This window comes from Gracilinanus agilis, chromosome 6 (assembly GCF_016433145.1).
Source record: "Gracilinanus agilis isolate LMUSP501 chromosome 6, AgileGrace, whole genome shotgun sequence".
Classification (NCBI taxonomy): Eukaryota; Metazoa; Chordata; class Mammalia; order Didelphimorphia; family Didelphidae; genus Gracilinanus; species Gracilinanus agilis.
In genome coordinates, this window is record NC_058135.1 from 286174404 (window position 1) to 286195967 (window position 21564).

Below are 21564 nucleotides of genomic sequence, written 5' to 3' on the forward strand. Positions count from 1 at the left end.
CCCCAGCGGGAGGGGGGGGCGCGCCAGGGACCCCAGGCTGGGGCGTTCCCAAGGACCAGGCAGTCGGTTTCCCTAAGAGACAAGGTCATAGAGGGGTAGTGACTTCTTTATTTACAAGGGGGAGCTAGGGGTGCTGGGGCACCCAAACTCTGCAGGCGCTTCTTCTTCCCCCCAGGCTGGGCTCCCGGAGCCCCCTGTTTTCTCTTGGCTCCAGCAGTTGACACCACAGGCTCCAGAGAAGCCCACAACTCATCCGTCTCTGTTTCTTCAGGAGGGCCTGGGGCAGGCTCCCGGGGCTCATCCTGGTGAGTGAAAAGGGACCTGTGAGGGGTTTGCCTCCTTTTTGGGGAGCAGAGCAAGGATTATGGGAAAACAGCAGAGGCATTGGCAAAACCCTCTAATCTCCTAAAAGGAAAAAAAACTCCATCCGCATCTTGGCTCAGGGGCCCCTGGACCCCAACCCTGATCCTTCTGCACCCCTGGACTAGTGGTCCCAGGGCCTAAAAGCCTTCCCTTGAGGGTGCACATCTAAGCTCAGGGAACCCCAGACCTCAACCCTGATCCCTACAAGGCTGAGATGGGCTCGACTCCTGCATTCCCCTTGGGGGGGGGGCCCATCTAGGCTCCAGGGCACTCTGCTGACTACTCTCACCCTGGGGCAGTGAGCTGTGTCCCTAACCTAGTGCAGCACAGGAGCTTCGTGCTGGGCTCTGGAGATCAGAGCTCTGACGGTGTCATTTTTTCAGCCCAGCACCAGCACCCCAGAGCACAGGCAGTGGAAGGGCCACAAGAAACATGGCAGCCCACTACTCCACTCCATGGTGTTCTTACCTCCCAGTTGTCCCTGCCTGACAAGAGGAGGCAATTCAGCCTTGACTTGAGATAAACCTAAAGGAGACAATTGGGAGACTGGAGTGAGAATGGGGGAGGAGCAGCAGGTCCTTCCTCCCACCAGGAACAGATGGGAACGAATAGGACAGGGGTGGGATGTGGAGGGGGTGGCTGGGGGGAGAAGGGAGGGTCACCTTGTGCTCCAGTCCTCGAGGTTCCCGAAGTCTGTGTACTCGTAGTACTCGGTCCAGGCCACAGGAAGCGAGAATGGGTTGAGTTGGATGGCACTGCAGCCCCCGAACACTGCCTGCCAGACCCTTTAAGCAGCACACCAGGCGCCCTGGGCAGTGGGGAGCATTTCAGGGAAGGTAATCAGAAGGGCCGAGAGGCTGCTCCTTCCCTCTGTCCTCATCCTCCCTGTATACTCACTCACCTTGCCGAATGTCTATTTCTGCTAACTGTCCATGAGTGTTCCCCACCACCACAGAGCTACGGAGAGACCAGATAGCAGACAAATTAATGGGAGCTGCTCTTCAAGACTCCTCCCTCCCCCAGACCTCTGCCCCCCATTACTCACTTGCCCCCTGGAGTAAGGGTCATTGCCATCAGGGGATATTCTCCATAAGTGGTTTCCAGCACAGGTCTCCGCTGTGGGGAGGCCAAGTCATACACTCGGACCTGAAAGGAAACTGGGATCTTAACATGGGAGTGGAAAGAGCCTTGGCCTGACAGGTGGTTGGGGCCAGACTGTAAACTTTGAGCTGGAGACAGAGCTACCTTATGTCTTTGGGCAAATCCCTTCCCCTTCCCCTTCTCTGGGCAGCAGCATCGGTTTCCTCACCTGTAAAAGGGACTAGAGAGGGAGAAGTTGACCCCATTCAGTCCTCTCTAAGATCTTCCAAGAACTCAAGAATCTGTCTGGCCCACCTTCCTCTACACCCATCTTGAGATAAACTCACACACCAATAAATGCTAATGACTCTCCATCAAACAGAAAGTGATCGGTGAGCTCTGGTCTTTTAGCCTGCAAATTTAGTCGTCCCAACCTCTGCAGTTGAGATGGGCTCATTCCAAAGTGGAGCTAATCTAGGTGGGCAGAACAAGTCTAGACAGGAAAACCTGGAGGCTCACCAAGGACCACAACCTCTGAACAATTCTTGATTGAATTTCTACCAGTTCTGAAGGACTGAAGAGTTCTTCTTGGGTGACCAGAGGGAACAGGCAGAGGCAGGCCAGCCTTTAGAAGGCCTTGAATGTCATAAGCATAGTTTCAGATTGAAGGCAATATGCAGTAAAGAGGCCGAGGATCAAAGAAAAAGATTTGATTAGGTCCACACAGCTTGGGCTCCTAATTCCCTAACCTTCACATTGTCTAAATGCTGTCAGTCTAGGGCAGAGATTCTTTACTCTTTAGCTCATGAATTTCTCTAAGGGTCCAGAGAAGCCTGGACCCCCTGTCAGAATAAGATATTTAAAGGAATAAAATAGAATACACAGGATTATATAATTAAGGTTATTCTTAAATAAATTATCAAACAAGTCCAAGGATCCCAGGCTAAGAAATGATGATCTAGTCCAGTGGTTCCCAAACTTTTTTGGCCTACCACCCCCTTTCCAGAAAAAATATTACTTAGCGCCCTGGAAATTAATTTTTTAAAAAATTTTAATAGCAATTAATAGGAAAGATAAATGCACCTGTGGCCATCACCGCCCTCCCTCCTGGATCACTGCAGCACCCATCAGGGGCGGTGGCAGCCACTTTGGGAATCAATGATCTAAGACAATGGTAGTGAACCTTTTAGAGATGTAGTGCTGGGCCCTGCCACTCCCCCATCCCCCCAGACCAAGTACTTTGCTGCTACCCCCTCCTACCCCACACAGGGAAGAGAGAAAGCACTCCCAGTGGACTGCTGAGCAGAGGAAAAAGGGATGTAAAAAATGTACATGGGCATGGTGAAGAGGAGGGGGGAAGGGAACAGTTCTGCTGGAGTCCCTTTGCCTTTCTATAACAAACTGTGTGTTGGGGGGAGGGGAAGAGGGATAGTCAAGACAGCTGAGTGCCCACAGAGAGCGCTCTCCATGCCATTTTTGGGACCATAGGTTCACCATCACTAATTAGGAGAAAGAATTAGAAAATGCAGAGAGGAGGGTTGCTGATCTAATACATCTAAAGAACAAGATTTGTTTAGAGACAGGAAGAAAACAAGCAAATGTTCACTATGCACCAGGCACTGCATTAACAATTTTACTAATATTAACTCATTGATCCTCAACAATCCTTGCGAGGTAGGTGCAACTTTTATCCTCATTTTATAGTTGAGGAAACTGAGGCAAGGTATGAAGTGATTTGCCAGAGTCACACAGCTAGTAAATGAGGCTGAATTTGAACTCAGGCCTTCCTAATTCCACTTTGGTGCCACCTGAATGCTCCAACATAGAAAAAGAAACTGAACAGGCCATAAATGAATTCCCAAAGAGACAATTCCAAGATCAGATGGATTCACAAGTAAATTCTATTAAATATTCAGAGAATAATTCTAATATTTCACAAGTTGCTTGCAATCATAATAAAATAGGGTACCTTTTCTCATCTGCCTAAGCAAAGGAGAGAACAGAAAAGGAAAACTCTACCAACCAATGAAATCTTAAATGAACTGAAGCATGCCCAGATGGGGTTTATCCCAGCAATGTACAGTGCTCAATGTACTGAAGACTATAAATAGATTAAATCAGATTAATAATAAAACAGCTTAGCAGCACCAGATTTCAAATTGTATTGCACACTGGTGATCATCTAAGCAATCTGGAACTAGCTATTCCAGATTCAGAGGTGGATCAGTGGCACAGACTGAGTAGATAATTCATAGCAATAAATGACCAGAGTAGTCTAGTGCCTGAAAACCAAAAATCCCACCCTTTGGAATAAAAACTCACCAAGAAAACTGGAAAGCAGTTTGGGAGAAACTAGGTAGAGACTAACACCTCACCACGCCTTATACCAAGATAAGGTCAAAATGGGTACATGATTTATACATAAACAAATTAGGGGAGCACGGACTAGTTTTACTTATCCTATCTATGGATAAGGGAAGAATTTATGACCAAACAAGAGACAGAGAACATTATAAAGGATGCAAAATGGATAATTTTTATTACATTAAAGTTTTGCACAAACAAAACCAATGCAGCCAAGATAGAAGGCAGAAAAGTGGGAAAAAATTTTTACAGCAAGTTTCTCTGATAAAAGCCTCATTTCTCAAGTATATAAAGAACGTAGTCAAATTTTCCCAGTTGATAAATATAAAATGTATAAAGGTAGTTTTCAGATGAAATCAAAGATATATTCATATGAAAAAGGCTCTAAATCACTACTGATTAGAAAAATGCACATTGGAACAATTCTGAGGTATCACCTACCTATCAGATTGGCTAAGATGACAGAAAAGGAAAATGATAAATGTTGAAGGGGGTGTAGAAAATTGGGACACTAATGCACTGTTGTTGGAGTTGGGAACTAATCCAAACATTCTGGAGAGCAATTTGTAATTATGTCCAAAGAACTATAAAACTCTGTATACTCTCTGACTCAGGAAGACTACTACTAGTGCTGTATTCCAAAGAGATTAAAAAAAAAAAAGAAAAAGAAAAAAATCTATTTGTGCAAAATACTTATAGTGCCTCTTTCTGTGGTAGCAAAGAATTGGAAATGAAGAAAGGCTAAATAAGTTTTGGGTATATGATTGTGGTGAAATATTACTGTTATAAGGAATGAGGAGGCGGCAGCTAACAGGCTCAGTGAATAGACAGCCAAGTCTGGAGATAGGAGGTTCTGGGTTCAAAACTGGTCTCAGATACTTTCTAGCTGGGTGATAGCAAATGAGTCACTTAACCCCATTTGTCTAGCCCCCTTACTGCTTTTCTGCTTTGGAACCAAAACAGTATTGATTCCAAGACTGAAAGTAAGGGTTAAAAAAATTTTTTTTTACTAATGTAAAATTTAGAAGAGAAGCACATAACCAGGTAACAATCTTTACAAGTTTCCCTGATAAGGGTCTCATTTCCCAGATATATAAGGAATTGATTCAAATTTATTAGAACCATTCCCCAATAGATCAACAGTTGATGGATACAAGCAGACATTTTTCAAAGCAAGAAATAAAAGCTAACAATCATTTTTTTTAAAAAGAAGTTTAAAATCACTAGTAATTGGAGAAATGCAAACTATAGCAATTTTGAAGATCCATCTCACACCTATCAGTGGGAAAGATGAGAAAATAATAAATGGTCTGAGGGGAAACAGGAAAACAGGGAACATATATGTTATCTGTGGAATTCTAGGAAAAGCAATGTATAACTAAGATCGTATTGGAGACCCTTGAGGATGCCATGGCAGTGATGGACAAGGATCAGCCTCATGTGCAGCATAGGTATACTGAACTTTTCCTGAATTCTTGTCCAAAAGGAAAATAGAATTGCCAGGAACATCACTGAATCCATGTAATGATGAAGCAAGAAGCATTTATCTGCATGATGGACATGGAATACAGAATTTTATCAGCACCTTTGTCTAGGAAAACTTTTTTTTTTGTTGTTTAATAGCTTTGAAGAAAAATTCCATAGCTAACTTGAGAAAAGATAAGATTTCAGTTTGGATATATGAACCAAAACACATTTAAATTTTTGTTTAAAAAAAAAAAACAAAGCCATAAAGTTATCAAACTGTGCATACCCTTTAAACTAGCAATACCACTACTAGCCCTATATCCCAAAGAAATTAAAGAGAGAAGAAATTATATGTGCAAAAATATTTACAGTAACTCTTCTCATGGTAGTTAAGAATTAGAAACTATTGAGATGTTGTCCTATATAGGGAATGGCCAAACTGTGGATTCTAAATCTATTAGAGGATAGCACAAGAGAAATAATAAAATGGACAGTTCTGAGGGAAACTGGGAAGGCTTTTATGAACTGATTCAAAGTGAACAGAACTAGATAATATTTCTAGAATATTACAGATAAAAATGACTTTGAAAGATTTTAGAATTTTGATCAATAATAAACCATTAATCCAAAAGAATGAAGATGATATATACCACTTACCTCCTGACATAGAATTTAAAATGCAGAGAGATAACCAGGGGTGCAGTAGAGATCTGGGCCCAAGACCTGAGTTCAAATGTAATCCCAAATATGCCACTTAACCTTGTCTGCCTCATTTTCTTCATTTTTAAATGGAGATAAAAGCACCTACTTCCCAAGATTTGTTGTGAGGAAAAATTAGATGTTTGGAAAACATTTTGGAAAACATTAAAGCATTATATAAATTCTAGCTATTATTTTTGGCCATACAGGCCCAATTTCAATTTAGTTTCTCCAAAAATTTGTACTTGGGGGAGGTGGGTAACAGGAGGACAGATTAATTTCAAAATATTTATTAAAAAAAAAAAAAACAGAAAAAAAAGCCATCCACCAGCAGGTAAGTAGTCAAAAGATAGGAACAAACTTCACAAAAGAACTGCTAGCTATTTCACAACTACAGAAAAGAATGTTCCAAGTTACCAATGAGGAGAAATACAAACCAAACCCCGAAACCCCCAAAATTTCACCTTATACCCAGCAAGTAGACAAAGATGACAAAAGAAGGGAACAGTCAATGTTCGAAGAAGGCATACCAACACACTGTTGGTAGAGCTGAATACAACCATTCTGTAAAGCAACCTGGAAGTATGCTAAGGAAGTGACTAAAAACGTGACCTAGAAAGTCTACTACTGGACATATACTTCAAGGCAGTCATTGACAAAAATAATGGCTCCTTATCAATTATTTATAGCAATGATTTTTGTGGTAGCAAAGAAAGGAAAATAAAGTAGATACCCATCAATTGGGGAATGGCTGAACATATTGTGGTCCATTAATGCAGTGAACTATAGAAATGAGTGTGATGAATATGCAGAGGAAGACAAGACAGGAATACCACTGCCCACAAGACTATAGTAATATAAATGGGAAGAACTATGAACTATGCAACAAGGGGAACGCCAAAGAACTAGAAAAACTAAGCTTGGCCCCAAAGTGGAAGATGAGACACATCCTCCATCCCCAAATTCTGTACTAAGGGTGAGTCTTGGGGTTTCCAACACTGCACTGAATCAGGTCAGTTCTTGGGCTTTGCTGACTTTTCTCTCGTATAAGATAGCTCCTGAGATTGGGGCAAACATGGGTGACATAAAACCAAAAGTCACAAACATTATCTTCCCAGATATGGGAGAATAGAGGTAGGCACAGATACAGAGAACTTAAACTATGATGGTGTATGAGGCTTAGCAGTCTCAGACAAAAACTCATGTTTGATGGGTTGTCCAAGGTGAAGGAGTTTAAGATTTAAGGGGAGCCAGGGAGTCTCAAGGAAGGAAGTAATATAGTACAGTGGTTTTGACATCAAAGGACCAAAATTCAAAGCCTGCTTCTCACGAGCTAGGATTCAGGGTTGGTCAAGGAAGGTTAGAGGAACACTGTGGTAAAATTGAATGTAATGGACTTCTCTACTAGCAACAATGCAATGATCCAGGACAAACTCTGAGGGAATTATGAGAACGCTCTCCACATCCAGAGAAAGAACTGTGGAAGCAGAAACACAGAAGAAAAACAACTGCCTGATCACATGGGTAGATGGGATATAATTAGGGATATTGATTCAAAATGAACACCCTAATGCAAATATCAATAATATGGAAATTGGTCTTGATCAATGACACATGTAAAACCCAGTGGAATTATGTGTGGGCTATGGGAAGGAGTGGGAGGAGGGGAGGGATAGAACATGAATTCTATAACCATGGAGAAATGTTACAAATTTATAAATTAAATAAAAATTATAAAAAAAAAGTTAAAGGACCTAGCAGATAGGCTAACATGACAACAGCAAAGGAAAGTAATAAATGTTGGAGGAGATGTGGCAAAATTAGGACATGAATGCACTGCTGGTGGAGTTGTGAATTGACCCAACCATTCTCAATGGCAATTTGGAAATATGCGCAAAGGGCATACCACTGCTGGGTTTGTACTCCAAAGAGATAATAAGGAAAAAGATTTGTACAAAAACACTTATAGCTACACTCTTTGTGGTGGTAAAAAATTGGAAAATAAGGGTATGCCCTTCAATTGGGGAATGGCTGAAAAAATTGTATCTGTTGGTGATGGAATACTATTGTGCTAAAAGGAATAATGAACTGGAGGAATTCCATGTGAACTGGAACAACCTCCAGGAATTGATGCAGAGTGAAAGGAGCAGAGCCAGGAGAACATTGTACACAGAGACAGATACACTGTGGTACAATTGAATATAATGGACTTCTCTACTAGCAGCAATGCAATGACCCAGGACAATTCTGAGGGACTTATGAGAAAAACTGCTCTCCACATCCAGAGAAAGAACTGTGGAAGCAGAAACACAGAAGAAAAACAACTGCTTGATCACATGGTTCAATGGGGATATAATTAGGGATACTGACTCAAAATGAACACTCTAATGCAAATATCAATAATATGGAAATTGGTCTTGCTCAATGACATGTAAAACCCAGTGAAATCGCACACTGGTTACGGGAGGGGGGGTGGGAGGAAAGAACGTGAATCATGTAACCATGGAAAAATTTTCTTAATTAATCAATTAAATAAAATTTTTAAAAAAAGTTAGAGGGTCCCTCCCAGCTTTAGAGGTATAAACCTATGATCACAGACTTCCCATAGGTTTTATTATCTCTCTGAAGACTCCTTGATCTAGAATTCACCTTCCCTCTCCTTTGTTCCTCAGTCCTTCAACAACTGCCTACTGGGAACTTCTAACTAGATATTCAAAGGTATTACCAACCTGACATGTCCAAAACATATATCTTTTCCCCAAAACTCTGTCCTCTTCCAAAATCCCCTATTTTTTCCCAAAGGAATTACTTTAAAAAAAAAAAAAAAATCCTAACCCTGAGGGCAGCTAGGTAGCTCAGGAGACTGAGAGACAGACCTAGAAACAAGAGGTCCTGGGTTCAAATTTGGCCTCAAGCACTTCCTAGCTGTGTGATCCTGAGCAAGTCACTTAACCCTCATTGCCTAGACCTTACTGCTTTTCTGTCCTGGAACCAATATTCAGTATTGATTTTAAGATAGAAGGTAAGGGTTTAAATTTTTTTTAAAAGGCTTAGTACACCAAATAGATTTTAGGGAACCTTCTACCTCAACCCCATTTACTATCCTTCTTTCTTTAAACCTTAGTACATTAAATAAGGTTTGTTTTTGTAACCTGCCTCCAAAAAGTTTTTGTCATTTGCCAGAGTTTAACTACTCCATATCTTACCTCAATTTAAATGCAGTCAGCCTGCTTTTATCAACAACAACATATGAAAGGGATTTTGGATAAAGTTTAATATCCACCTTTACACCTTAATTATTCATAACTTTGAGCATTAATAACCTTTAATAATTAGTGAGCAATAATCCTAACCCTAATTCTACTGCTACCCTGGACTCCACACTCATCTGACACTGTTTCTTCAAATATTACCTTTTCTATATCCCCAATACATCTCCCATCTGACTCCTTCCTTCTCTCACCTGTACCACTGCACTCAGGGGCTCCTTCCTGGTCTTCCTGCCTTAAGTTTCTCCCCAATCATTCCTCCCCAGTCTGCCAAAGTGTTTCTGCTCTCTCCATGCTCCCTACAGCCTCAAGAATCACACCAAATCTCCTGTTTGCCCTTTAAAGCTCTTCACAATCTGGCTGCCATTAGCCAGACCTCTCCAGATTCCCTGCCCTTTTCAGAAACAACAAACTGATGCCAAAACTGAATTCTTTATCTCTAATCTCAATGCATTGGCATAGCCATCCTCCAGACCTGGAATGCTTTCCTCCTATGATCATGGAAGCCTTCCTTGGTTGTTGGTGTCCCGTCCCCCCCCCCTTCCTTAACTATCTTGTAATTCAATGACCTTTGTTTTATTTTATTTTTATATACTTGTATGTGTACAATTTGTTTCCCTGTTGCAAGGAGGGACTATTTTATCTTAGTACAATGCATGGCAAACAGAAGAAGTTCTCTTCTGCTCATTGCCTGAATGAGAGATGATGGACAAGATGGGCAGCAATTAGGACCAGCAGAAATGCTGGACAATAAGACTGTGTCACAGGGCTACTACTGAGTCCAGGTGAACCCCAGGGGCAATACCTCTGCTTTCTCACCTGGTGATGTCCAGTGCATGTGACGATCTTCTGTGAGCCTGGAAGGAACTGGATGTCCTGATCCCAGATGGGAACCCGGAGATTCAACCAGTCATTGCGGACCTAGAAAGGAACACATTAAGTCAGATCTATTTCTGCCTGTCCAGCAGTGACTCCGACACTGTCCTGAGAGATTCCTGCCTCTCTCACCTAGATATCATCACTCACATTCTTGGCTCTGAATATGGGGTCCTGAGATGATGCCTGCAGGTCCCACACCTTTAGTGAATTCTCCTTCCCACCAGTGGCCACTATGTGGGGTCGATCAGGATCCTGACGCATCTTGCACACACTTGGGCCCACACTGAGCTCTTTGATCTGGACAGAAAGGAACACAGAGGAGAGAAAGAAGTCCTTCTGGTGGCTCAAGATTTTAGAATTCAAATGGACTCCCCAAAAGTCAGATCTACTTCCTTTTACAGAGAAGACAGGAAACCTGCCAGGTAAGGGCTGTCATCATCATCAACTTTACTGTTTAGTCAGTTAAGCTCTTTCTGACTCTCTATGATCCCATTTAGGGTTTTTCTAGCAAAGATCCTGGAATGGTTGGCCATTTCCTTCTCCAACTCATTTGACAGATAAGGAGATTGAGGCAAACAAGATTGAATGACATGTCCAGTGTCATATGGCTCACAAGTGTCTCGGGCAGAATTTGAACCCAGATCTTCATAACTCCAGACCTGGCACTACTACTGTACCACCTAGCTGCCAAGGTAAGGTTTGCCTCATCCCAAATGCAGAAGCTCATCTTCAATGACTGTTTATAATAAAAAAGGACAGTTAGTAGGAGAGGCAGCTGAGTATAACTGAGGTCATATTTGATTTGGAATCCAAGACCCTGGGGTCTAAATAGCCACCTAATACCACTGGGCCCATGGTAAAATCTTGTCTACTCTCTGGGTTTGTTTCTTTGTTCTATAGAATGAGAAAGTTGGACTCAAGTCCCTTCTACCTTGAAATACTATGATCCAACCTCACTTCCATCTTCAAACATTGCCTGAATCTTCTCTTCAGAAACCAGCAAAGACAAACTTAGCCTGCTGCCCACCTCACCACCAACTCTCAAAAAGCTTCCATGGATTAGACCCAGCCCTTTGGGAAAACAATTTGGAACTCAACCACAAATGGGTCGATGACACCCCAAAGAGATCAAATAAAGAGGAAAGGAATTCAAGATGTTAAAAAATCTTTATAGCGGCTCTCTTGGTGGCAAGGAACTGGAAACTGAGGGAGTGTCCATTGATGGGGGATGGAAAGGCTGAACAAATGAGAGTATGTGGATATACTAGATCACAACCATGCCTTCAGAAATGATGACAGGGATAATTCCAGAGAAGCCCAGGAAACACTTCCAACACTAGGACATAGCATTAGATGAGAACTAGGAGAACAATTTGTATAGTCACACCCTGTACTATCTAGAAAAATAACTCTGAAAGACTTCAGAGCTCTGCTCAATGCAAAGACCAACCCAAAGCCCTGAGGACCAATAATGAGCAAGCTGCTCATCTCACGGAGAGGGGACAGACTCAGGATGAAGGAGATAACAATCTGTTTTGCTTGTTTACCTATTTTTTTTGCCCTCAACCTGTATTGGGGAAGGAGGAAATAGAAGGGAAATAAAAGATTTTGTTAAATAAAAAAATAAAATTCTATTTTAAAAAAAGAAACAAGGCTGATGGAACTATGACCTGTTCGAATCTTTTTGAAAAAAACATGGCTTTAGCACAAGAAACCTGTTTCTTTGTTATAGGCATAAAAGAACTGACCAACCTTTGCAAAAATATTCGTAACAGTAAAAATTGGAAACCCACATGACCAAAAAGTGCCGATGACTGAACAAACTTATCATGGAATAGTGGCAGCTAGGTGGCTCAGTGGATAGAAAGCCAAGCCTGGAGATTAGAAGTCCTGGATTCACATCTGGCCAGTGTGTGATCCTGGGTTTAAACCCCAATTGCCCAGCCTGTTCAGCTCACTTTTTTTTTTTTTAAACCCTTGTACTTCGGTGTATTGTCTCATAGGTGGAAGATTGGTAAGGGTGGGCAGTGGGGGTCAAGTGACCTGCCCAGGGTCACACAGCTGGGAAGTGGCTGAGGCCGGGGTTTGAACCTAGGACCTCCTGTCTCTAGGCCTGACTCTCACTCCACTGAGCTACCCAGCTGCCCCCTGTTCAGCTCACTTTTGACTTGAAACCAATACTTAGTATCAATTCTAAGACAGAAGATAAAGGTTAAAAAAAAAAAAAAAAAGTCATGGCCAATGCCTGCATGTTAAGAAGTAAGCTTTGAAGAACAAGAAGACAAATGAGGGTACCAATTGAAAAAAAATAACAAACACATAGAGAATGAGAATCTAATGATCATGTCCTTAATGAGAACAGCCATGGAATCCAGAAAAATGCACTGAAGAAAACCATATTCAGAAGGGGTAACAGAACTCTCCCAAAGGACAGTGTTGCTGCTCATACATCAAGCTATGTAATTTAGAACTCTATACAAATTCCACATCCTTTATTTTTGTTTCAACATCTAGACACTGGCTTATAAGAAACAAACTAACTCAACAACCACCACCAAAACCACTTTTGTAAATAAAGGAAAAACAAAGCCCTTACATGTTCAGAGGAGTTCTCAGGCCAGACACGGAGAATCCCTGACTCCACACAAGTGATGAGGCACCTGCAGTTCAGAATGGAAGAGATTGAGGATAAAACATGAGGTAACAAATGAGCTCCAGCAGGGAAGCAAGCTCAGTGCTCAAACCCAGGGCACCCACCTGTACTTCTTGGCTCAATTAAGAAGGGCTCCCAGTGCTTCCCCCACAGCCAGGGTTGTTCAGAGACTAAAGCAGGAAACTAAAGTGCTGAGCCAGGAAGCCCTGAGCCAAGATCTGCTTGGGGAAAGGGCTGGGGAGTACTGAACTCAAAGCTGGCAGGAGAGTAGAGGAGACTGCTCAACTTGGACCCAGGAATGGGACTGAAGAGAGGAATAAAAGGTAGAGGTTGGGAGCCCTTACCCATCATGTTTTGCAAGTCCCCGAAAAGTCCCTTCTCCTCCTGGACAGCACCTGCTCTTCAAGAACGTGCCCTCCTCAGTGCTGAAGGATTTCACAGTCCTGTTGGCACAGCCGATTAGAATCTGTAAGGGATGTGGAGGCAGAACTGGCTCTGAATCTTGGAAGTTCCCATTGAAGCACCTACGCCTACAGAATTCATAAAGCCATGCTAAGATGGCAGGGTTCCTGGCCTCACAAAGCTCTCCTAGGTTGGAGAAAAACACAGACAATTTGAACACACAGTAGGAAGACTGGGCCTGATTTTGTAAATGGGTCCTCAGCACGGATCAGGGTCTCTCTCTACAATGAAGAACAGTTCACATAGTTGCTAGAAACAAAAACACTCATCCTCAGGTCAACTGGCAACTGACTGACTGCCTGGATTTCTGGTAGTGTCTCTTTATCAAGCCTTTCCTGTTGGTTTCCTCTCCCCCAACACTAAAGCTCATGAGCTCTGGCTCCATCCCATACAACCATGTACCATAACTACTTTATGTACTTTGTCAATCCTAAAGCACTCTATAAATGCTGTTACTATTGATGTAATTATTTATTATACATATTATTACTACATAGTATTCAAATAATATTTATTGATGTAGTTGTTATTAGTGTATTTATATCCCCAGCACCTAGCACAGGGTCTGGCACACAGTAGGTAATCAATAAACTCTTGAAGCTAACTGCTTCTGCTGCGTGTGAAATTTAAGAAAAAAAATGAAATGAGGTTCCTTTCTCTAAACAAGATTATGGTTCATTAGTAGCCCAAGAATCGTGCCAATGGCTTGCCTCCATCTCTAGCCTAAGACCCAGAATTAAAGGTGCAACTAATTTTTATAAGCACAGAACAAAGAATTGAACAAAAATCATCCATCCAGCCAGCAAGTACCACAGGGCTCATGGCTGGTTATGTTAAAGAAAGTGGGCATAGCACACACACTGGGATGAAAATTACCTCTCTTTGTCTCTAAGGAATACTTTTGGGAATTTATGGGTTCCAGCTGCATCCCAAGGTCACTGACTGGGACTCACTGGCAGGGGAAGTAGATAAAACTGACAAAGATGGTTCACCTGCCACCTTGCAGGGGGACAGGGTTTCCTTCAACAGTGTTTAGAGGAAAGCTTAACCCTTAAGCATCTCATTTCAAATGCAGAAGCTGAACTATTTTTAAAGGCAGAGACGAGGATCAGGTTTGTTCCACAGAATACAGAAGTCAGAGAAGTAGCTCAAATCTAAAATACAAAACTCTACAGGAATTCTAACGCTTGCTACACTAGGGCAAGCCAGCTGGTCCAGCCTGGTAGGATAAGTTTCCCTTTTTGTTTTTCTTTTTTAATCCTTAACTCCTTAGAGTCAACACTAAGTATCGGTTCTAAGAACGATAAGCACTAGACAATGGGGGTTAAATGATTTGCCCAGGGTCACACAGCTAGAAGTGTCTGAGGCCAGATTTAAACTTAGGGCCTCCCGTCTCTGGGACTGGCTCTCTGCCCACGACTTGAGATAAGCTTTCGAAGGCTGAGAGGGCCCTCGCAAGCTCTTCATCAGCCTTCTCACTAGGATAAGACATCAAGAGCTCGGCCCAGGGTTCAATGTCTTCTACCCGCCACCTGGCTCCCAACTCTTTTCCTGCCCCGCTGGTCCTGGACAGTTCCAGCTCGAAAGCACGGTCTCTGTCCCGGAGAAGAAGCGGTAGCAAAAGACCCTGGATTCAGACCCCAGCCCTTCCCGGGAGGCATCCCCGCAGGCTGCGTGGAGGTGGAGGGAGGCGCCCCGCCCCTCACCTGGCTCTCGGCTGCGTCGGCCCAACACAGCGCGCTCACTTCCTCCTCGCGGCGGGGCCTGCCCGCCGCCTCCGTGAAGTTCACCGCCTGCTTCCGGACCAGATTCACACCTGCAGCGGAAGAGTGCGGGGCTAAGCACCGCGTCCCGACCCGACCCGGCCCCGGTTCCCTCTACAGCCCGGCCCGACCCAGCTTACCCTTCAAGATCCCGGTTTCCGAGCCGACCCACACGTGATTCCAGCGTGCCGATGCCGCCATGATACTTCCGCCAAGCGACTTCCGGGGCGAGGTTAGGGGGTGAGGGAAGGCTTATTTCCCGACCATCGCTTCCGGCCCCGCCTCTATCGAGGGACCGGATGCAACCTCCAGAACCATCCGGGTAGGAAATGGCGGCTCTTCTAAGAAACGTTCCGAGAGTAGAACACTAAGGGCCTCCCCTCGCAGGGAGGAGTCCCGGAGTCCCCGTAGGGGCACCTCCAAAACTAATTCTCTGGGTGTTGGGCAGTGCCCCGGGCTTCGAAAGAATCCAGCTACTTCGTAGCAGCCGGCTGATAGTGGCGCCTTCCTCGGAGTTGGCTCCGGGTGGAAAGAACACCCCCTCACACACCCCCATCTCTCCTGACCCTGAGTGGGCTTAGCGGCTGACACCGGCTTCTCCTCCCTTCTGCCGAGGGGCGGGCGAAGCGGATCTGTCCCCGAGTACATCTGATATATGCGAGGGAAGGAAAAGGCGAGATCTAAACTGAGATCTGCGTCTGCTGTACATTTCAGATGTAATCAATGGGCGAGAATCGACAAGTATACATCGAAGTCCTGAAGCAGAGTAATGGGAGGGCTGCTCCTCACTAGAGACTCAAGTCCATTCTGTTGATCTTCCTCTCTGTTTCTCTCTCCCTTCTCTCCCTCCTTCCCTCCCTCTGGTCCTCCCTTCCTCTCTTTTCTCCTTTTTTTCTTCTACATTCTGTCCTTTTCTCCTTCCCTTTTTCTCTTTCTCCTCCCTTTTTCTTTGTCTCCTTTCTCTCTTTCTCTCTCCCTTCTCTCCCTCCCTCTGGTCCTCCCTTCCTCTCTTCTCTCCTTTTTTTCTTCTACATTCTGTCCTTTTCTCCTTCTCTTTTTCTCTTTCTCCTCCTCCCTTTTTCTTTGTCTCCTTTCTCTCCTCTTTCTCTCTCCCTTCTCTCCCTCCTTCCCTCCCTCTGGTCCTCCCTTCCTCTCTTTTCTCCTTTTTTTCTTCTACATTCTGACCTTTTCTCCTTCCCTTTTTCTCTTTCTCTTCCTCCCTTTTTCTTTGTCTCCTTTGTCTCCTCTTTCTCTCTTTTAGGTGTTCCAAGAGGACCAGCACCTCTGGTATGAAAACTTGCTGAGCCCTTTTCAGGGTTCATCCACCTTTGGTTGTCTGGCAGTTCACCCAACTCTCACCTGCGGCTCTAAGAAGCTGTAGCTAATGACTTTGTGCAACTTTACCTCACTTAAATCCAACTCATTCCCATGTCTTCTGGTTAGAATCCCAGTCAATTGAGGACCGTAGTAGCAGAGAACTGTGGAAAGCTTCATTTGACGCCCCACACTGAAATTAGGACTTTCCTTCAATATCAAAAATAGTTCACATTCCAGTTTGGAAATGATTTCCCTGTATACAAATAAGTAAAGGATTCTCAGTGTTTTAAAGACTGCAGCTATGGAAGTGAGGGGATATAATTAATCCTAGTTGGGTTTGCAGGCTAGCTGCTATTTACAATAATAGTGCATATTTCAAAATTTCCTCCACTCCTTGAAGGGCCAACAGACATCCTTATTTACTTTCCACTTAACTGAGATTTGAACTGACATTCTCACAGCCAAGACTAGAAGTTAGATGCTACCAGGACCTCGTGTCCAAACCTTTCTTTTATGGAGCTATTTAGCTAAATGGGCAGGTGTTCTAGTGGAGGGTCACATTTTGTTCTATCCCTCTGAATGACTAAGGGAACAATGAGATGATTGACTCCAATTAACTGCCAGAAGCCTAAACCCATGAACCACCTGACTGATAATATACTGCTACAATCTGTGATAGGACATTTATTCCTCCCTTTTAATGGATTAGTTGTAGATAACTGCCATTTCTGTGGGACATTGTTGCATTTGTGTTAAATATTAAACATAGTGGTTAAGATGTGTTCCACTGGATCCATCTTCTAAATGCAGAATTTCCTCCTCATTCATCTTAGAACTGTTTTTTATTTATTTAATTTATAACCCTTACCTTCTGTCTTAGTGTCACTTCTAAAAGCAGGAGTGGTAAGGACTAGAAAATTGGGGCTAAGTGACTTGCCCAGAGTCACAAAGCTAGGAATTGTCTGAAAGTAGATTTGAATCCAGGTCCTCGACTCCAGATCTGACAACCTGCCCACTGTGCTACCTATTTGTCCCTCTTGTGACTTTTATTCTAGCATTTCAACCAATGCCACACTTTGAAAGCTAAATACATCACAGAATAAGTTTTCCAAGTCAGCAGGGCTTTCATAATTCTGTATTAAAATACAGAGGAGAGCAGGAAGAGTAGTGCTGGTGGGGTGGGGGATCTTAATAAAAGTGTTCATACAGTTTTGACACCTCAGTCTGGCAAGTGGGAGAGACATCCTTGATTATTGCTTCCCTGAAAATGCAGAGGAAACTATAGTCTTTGCACAAAGGGGACTTTTTCTGTGATTCAAGGCTTAAATTTAAGATGGATTTGGGTACAGTTATAGTAAATCTTACTCTTCACCTTAACCTTTAATAGACCAGAAAACGATGCCAAACGGGTGGCTGCTCCACCTTGTCACTCTCTTGTCTGCTGCCTATTCAAGGCAGACTGACCAGGAACACTCTTTGTCCTGCCCAAGCCCTCCATACACCCATATCTGTACTCCAGACCCGTGCCCACATGCATACTCACTGGAGCTGCAAGTTGAGTCTGCTCAGCCCTCAAATCTTAGTGTTTGCTCAAGTTAACTCTCCTGCCCCACACCAGACCCTTCTTCCTTATCCCAGGACAGGCCTACTTGGCATGCCATTCATTTACACTGCCTCCAGCCTCCATCAGCCCATTCAGGATGCTATCTCCAGTCCTATCCATCCTCTACACTCTACTTATCAGCACACCTGGTTGTATGAAAGACCCTCTGTCAATCTCTCTCTGACTCACCCTTTTAGTTAATCAACGAGCATTTATTAAGTGAACACTATGTGCCTGTACAGAGAAAAGGACAGTTCCTACTCTCAAGGAGCTCATCTACTAAGGGACAGGAGAGACATGGGCCAATAACTGCATATACAAGGTCAAGTTGGGAAAGATTGGAGATAAGCAGCAGAGAAGACACTAGACCTAATCAGGGATCATCAAAGGCTTCTCTATCTATGAGGAGGGATTTGGGCTGGAACATAAGGGAAACTGAGGGAATTTAGGAGGCAGAGAGGAATAGGGTAAGCATTTCAGATGCAGCATCCCTGAATCATCAAATACAGTAGGGGTAAGTAAGGTGTAAGACTGGAAAAGGGATGAAGAGGGAGAGGAGAGGCAGGTGAAGAAGGCTTTTGAAAGCTAGAACTTATAGGAGTTTATAGAAAAGATGTAGGAAGAGTAGCATGGTCAGACTTGCATTTAGGAAGATGGCTTTGACAAGATGCAGCTAGGTGGTACAGTGGATAGAGTGCTGGGCCTGGAGTCAGGAAGACTCATCTTTGTGAGTTCAATTCTGGCCCCAGACACTATCTGTGTGACCCCAGGCAAATCACTTCACCCCGTTTACCTCAGTTTCCTCATCTGTCAAATGAGCCAGAGAAGGAAATGGCAAACCACTCCAGTGTCTTGGCCAAGAAAATCCCAAATAGGGTCATGAAGAGTTGGGACACAACTAAACAAAAAAATTGACAAGAGGAGGAGATATAGGAGGGAGAAGTGAGACCACGCAGTCCAGGGGTAAAGTGATCTATCTATATATGGGGGAATGGGGAGTGGGGCATCAGAGTGAGAAAAAGTGAGGAGTTGACAGTCTGGGGGATTTGAATGATAGTGATGCTCTTGAGAGCAATAGAAAAGTTAGGAAATAGGGAGGGTTTAATGGAGCAAGAGAATGAGGTCAGTTTCGGACTTAGTGAATTGAACCTATATAGAGAAAGGCAGTTAGAGCTGTGTGCCAGGAGAGAGGTAAGACCTGGGTAAGTCAGTAGGTTGGAGAACCGTCTGCAAAGAGAGGATAATTGATTCCACCTGAGCTGATAAATCAGCTCACTAAGCAAAGTACTGTAATGGAGAGGAAGAATAGAATAGAGACTAGGACAGAGAGCCCTGGGGGATAAGCAGTGGGATAGATGAGACCTAGACCAAGATCTAGAAAAGGAGATTGAGGAGAGGTAAGAGGAGAAATGGAGTAAGCCTACAGAGAAAGGTATTCCTCAAAAAAGTGGGACTGACCAGTTATAAGAGAATTGAGATGATTGAAAGGACAAGGGATTAATTGTGAGAATTATATTGACTCCATCTTGTGATTTAGTTCTGGAGCTAGCTTAGTTCCCTTTCTATTCAATCATGGGCCTAGGCTAAATTCTGTTTTATGAGAAAAGTTTATTAAGTTGTGGGAATTGGGAGGAAACTATTCATTGTTTGAACCAGGGTCTGTATGACTAGGAAACTGGACTACTTGAACCTACTATTTAGAGACCTTTTACCAAGGACTTAGATTATGTTGATCAGAAACATAGATCCTAAAATTGATATGAGAAGTTTTCTCATCTTTGTACATTTTAAGCAGCTCATGTGTCTTATCTGAAAACTGGCCCCACATTGATCTTTCAGTTATTGTTTCCATGTTCCTTTGATTGTTTACAGATACTTGGGGAGGAATGGGATATCTTTTCCCTGAATTCAGAAAATTATGCCTGTTTAGTCTTCCCTTTTCAACTTGGAAAGTTCCTAATCTTTCATCCAGTTAGAAATGAGATTGCCTAATGTACTGTTTCCTTTTGATTAATTGGCCCTATTTGATTGTTTTAACTGTATAAAAGCCTGTATATAGGGTCCAGCCCTACACTGACGAAGGGGCTTGGTCCCGATCTGTTAGACAATTGGTATGCATTGCTTAATAAATCAGTATGCTCAGAATACCAAATCTTTGTTTCCTTATTCATTCCATATTTTGCTGGTTACAGAGTGTCAAAATTTGCAGTCAAGGAGTCAAGAAGCATGAGGATGGAGAAGAGATAAAGCCATTCATTTGTTCTGGGGATTAGAGCATCACTGGTAATTTTGGAGAGGGAGGGGAGAGACAGACAGACATAGATACAGACAGAAAAATAGACAGACATAGAGGGACAAAATAGAGAAAACAAAATATTTCAATGGAATAATGTTAAGGTCAAGGAGAATGTGAAGAAAGGTAGACTCACCTTCTCAAGGACTTGTTCTCCCACAGAAGAGAAGAGGAGCAGTGCAGACAGTGCTAGTCAAGAAGATTTAGATGCTAGGAGTCAGGCCAATGAGAGAAGGATGGTGTTGCCCTCCATCTTGGAGAGGGGCTCAAGATCAGGAGAGGCTGAATGGGGGAGGAAGGACTCCTAGATTTCCTCAAAAGGAGCAAATAGATCCAAGTTGGAATCCTGTCTCAGACTGCCCCCCCCCCATTGGTCCTTTTACCCTGGGCAAATCCCTTTACCTCCAAGTCTCTGGGTTTCCTCATGTACAGGAGGGTTTGAGAGGAGGGAGAACAATAAAGAAGTGATTGGGATGGTGAAAGGACCACTCTCTGATAACCAAAAAGGTTCTTTCTAACCCTAAATCTCATGGGAGCTCTACAGCCTATGATCTTATCATGAGTTCCATTTTAGATATGTGAGGAGTGGGAAATGGAAGGTGTTAACTAGACTCCAGCAGGACAGTTACCAAGAAGGCCTGAAGTCCAAGAGACAGAATGGCCTGGATTGGTCTATTGCCATGGGTCTATCCACCTACAGACAGATGATCCTGGAAACCCACTGGAGTCCCTGACATTTCCAAGAGAGCATTTGAAGGAAGAGAAGTGACCAAGCTTTCAAAACAGCCAAGGATGGCACATACAAGAGCTGTCCAACAGGTAACAAGGAGAAGGATTTCACCAGACCTGGTGTCTGAGGGCACAGTTCTTTGGGCATTGGACCTGGCATCTGAACCAATGAAGAGGGCCAGAAGGAGAAATGAGAGAGAGTCAAACAACAGAATGATGGAGAAGAAGCAGAAAATAGAGAAAGAGCTCAAAGAGAAAACACCCATCAGCTGGGGCCTCAAATGTCACACAGTGGCCTGGCAGATGCCATTCTTTCCTCCAATAAGAAAAGGGTTTAAGAACAGGATTGAAACTGCTTGTAACTGGCAAAAGAGAGTCAGAAATCTGCTGGTCGCCTATGAACCCAGCTTTTGAAGCCCATACTGTTTTGGGAACAAAAAGAGCAGGGCTTAGGAGACCAGGAAGACCAGCTGCTAAACTGAGCAGACCAAAATCTCCTTTCTTGACAAATGCCCAACTGAGTCATGGTTTAGGACAAGGCACAGGGAGGACATAGAGTGAGGGGAACGAACCCGGAGGACTGTTATTTAGAGAAGACCTGTGATTTCACTGAAGAAACTCTA

The 21564-nt window shown here is 43.4% G+C and overlaps 1 protein-coding gene across 2 annotated transcripts; it reads right to left on the reverse strand.

The window, feature by feature from the left end:
* Positions 1–93: 93 nt before the first annotated feature.
* Positions 94–15203, reverse strand: WDR74 (WD repeat domain 74). 2 transcript variants are annotated; one of them, XM_044680237.1, is made up of 11 exons: positions 15140–15203; positions 14943–15052; positions 13119–13240; positions 12718–12781; positions 10269–10418; positions 10062–10163; positions 1409–1509; positions 1265–1320; positions 1026–1171; positions 832–888; positions 94–302 (listed from the first exon to the last, which is right to left on the reverse strand). In XM_044680237.1, the coding sequence occupies exons 1-11, from the start codon at positions 15198–15200 to the stop codon at positions 108–110; spliced, it is 1164 nt and encodes a 387-aa protein (XP_044536172.1). In that variant the 5' UTR covers positions 15201–15203; the 3' UTR covers positions 94–107. The 2 variants fall into 2 exon arrangements, with proteins under 2 accessions (XP_044536172.1, XP_044536173.1); XM_044680238.1 differs by lacking the exon at positions 832–888.
* Between the last annotated feature and the right edge of the window lie 6361 nt (positions 15204–21564).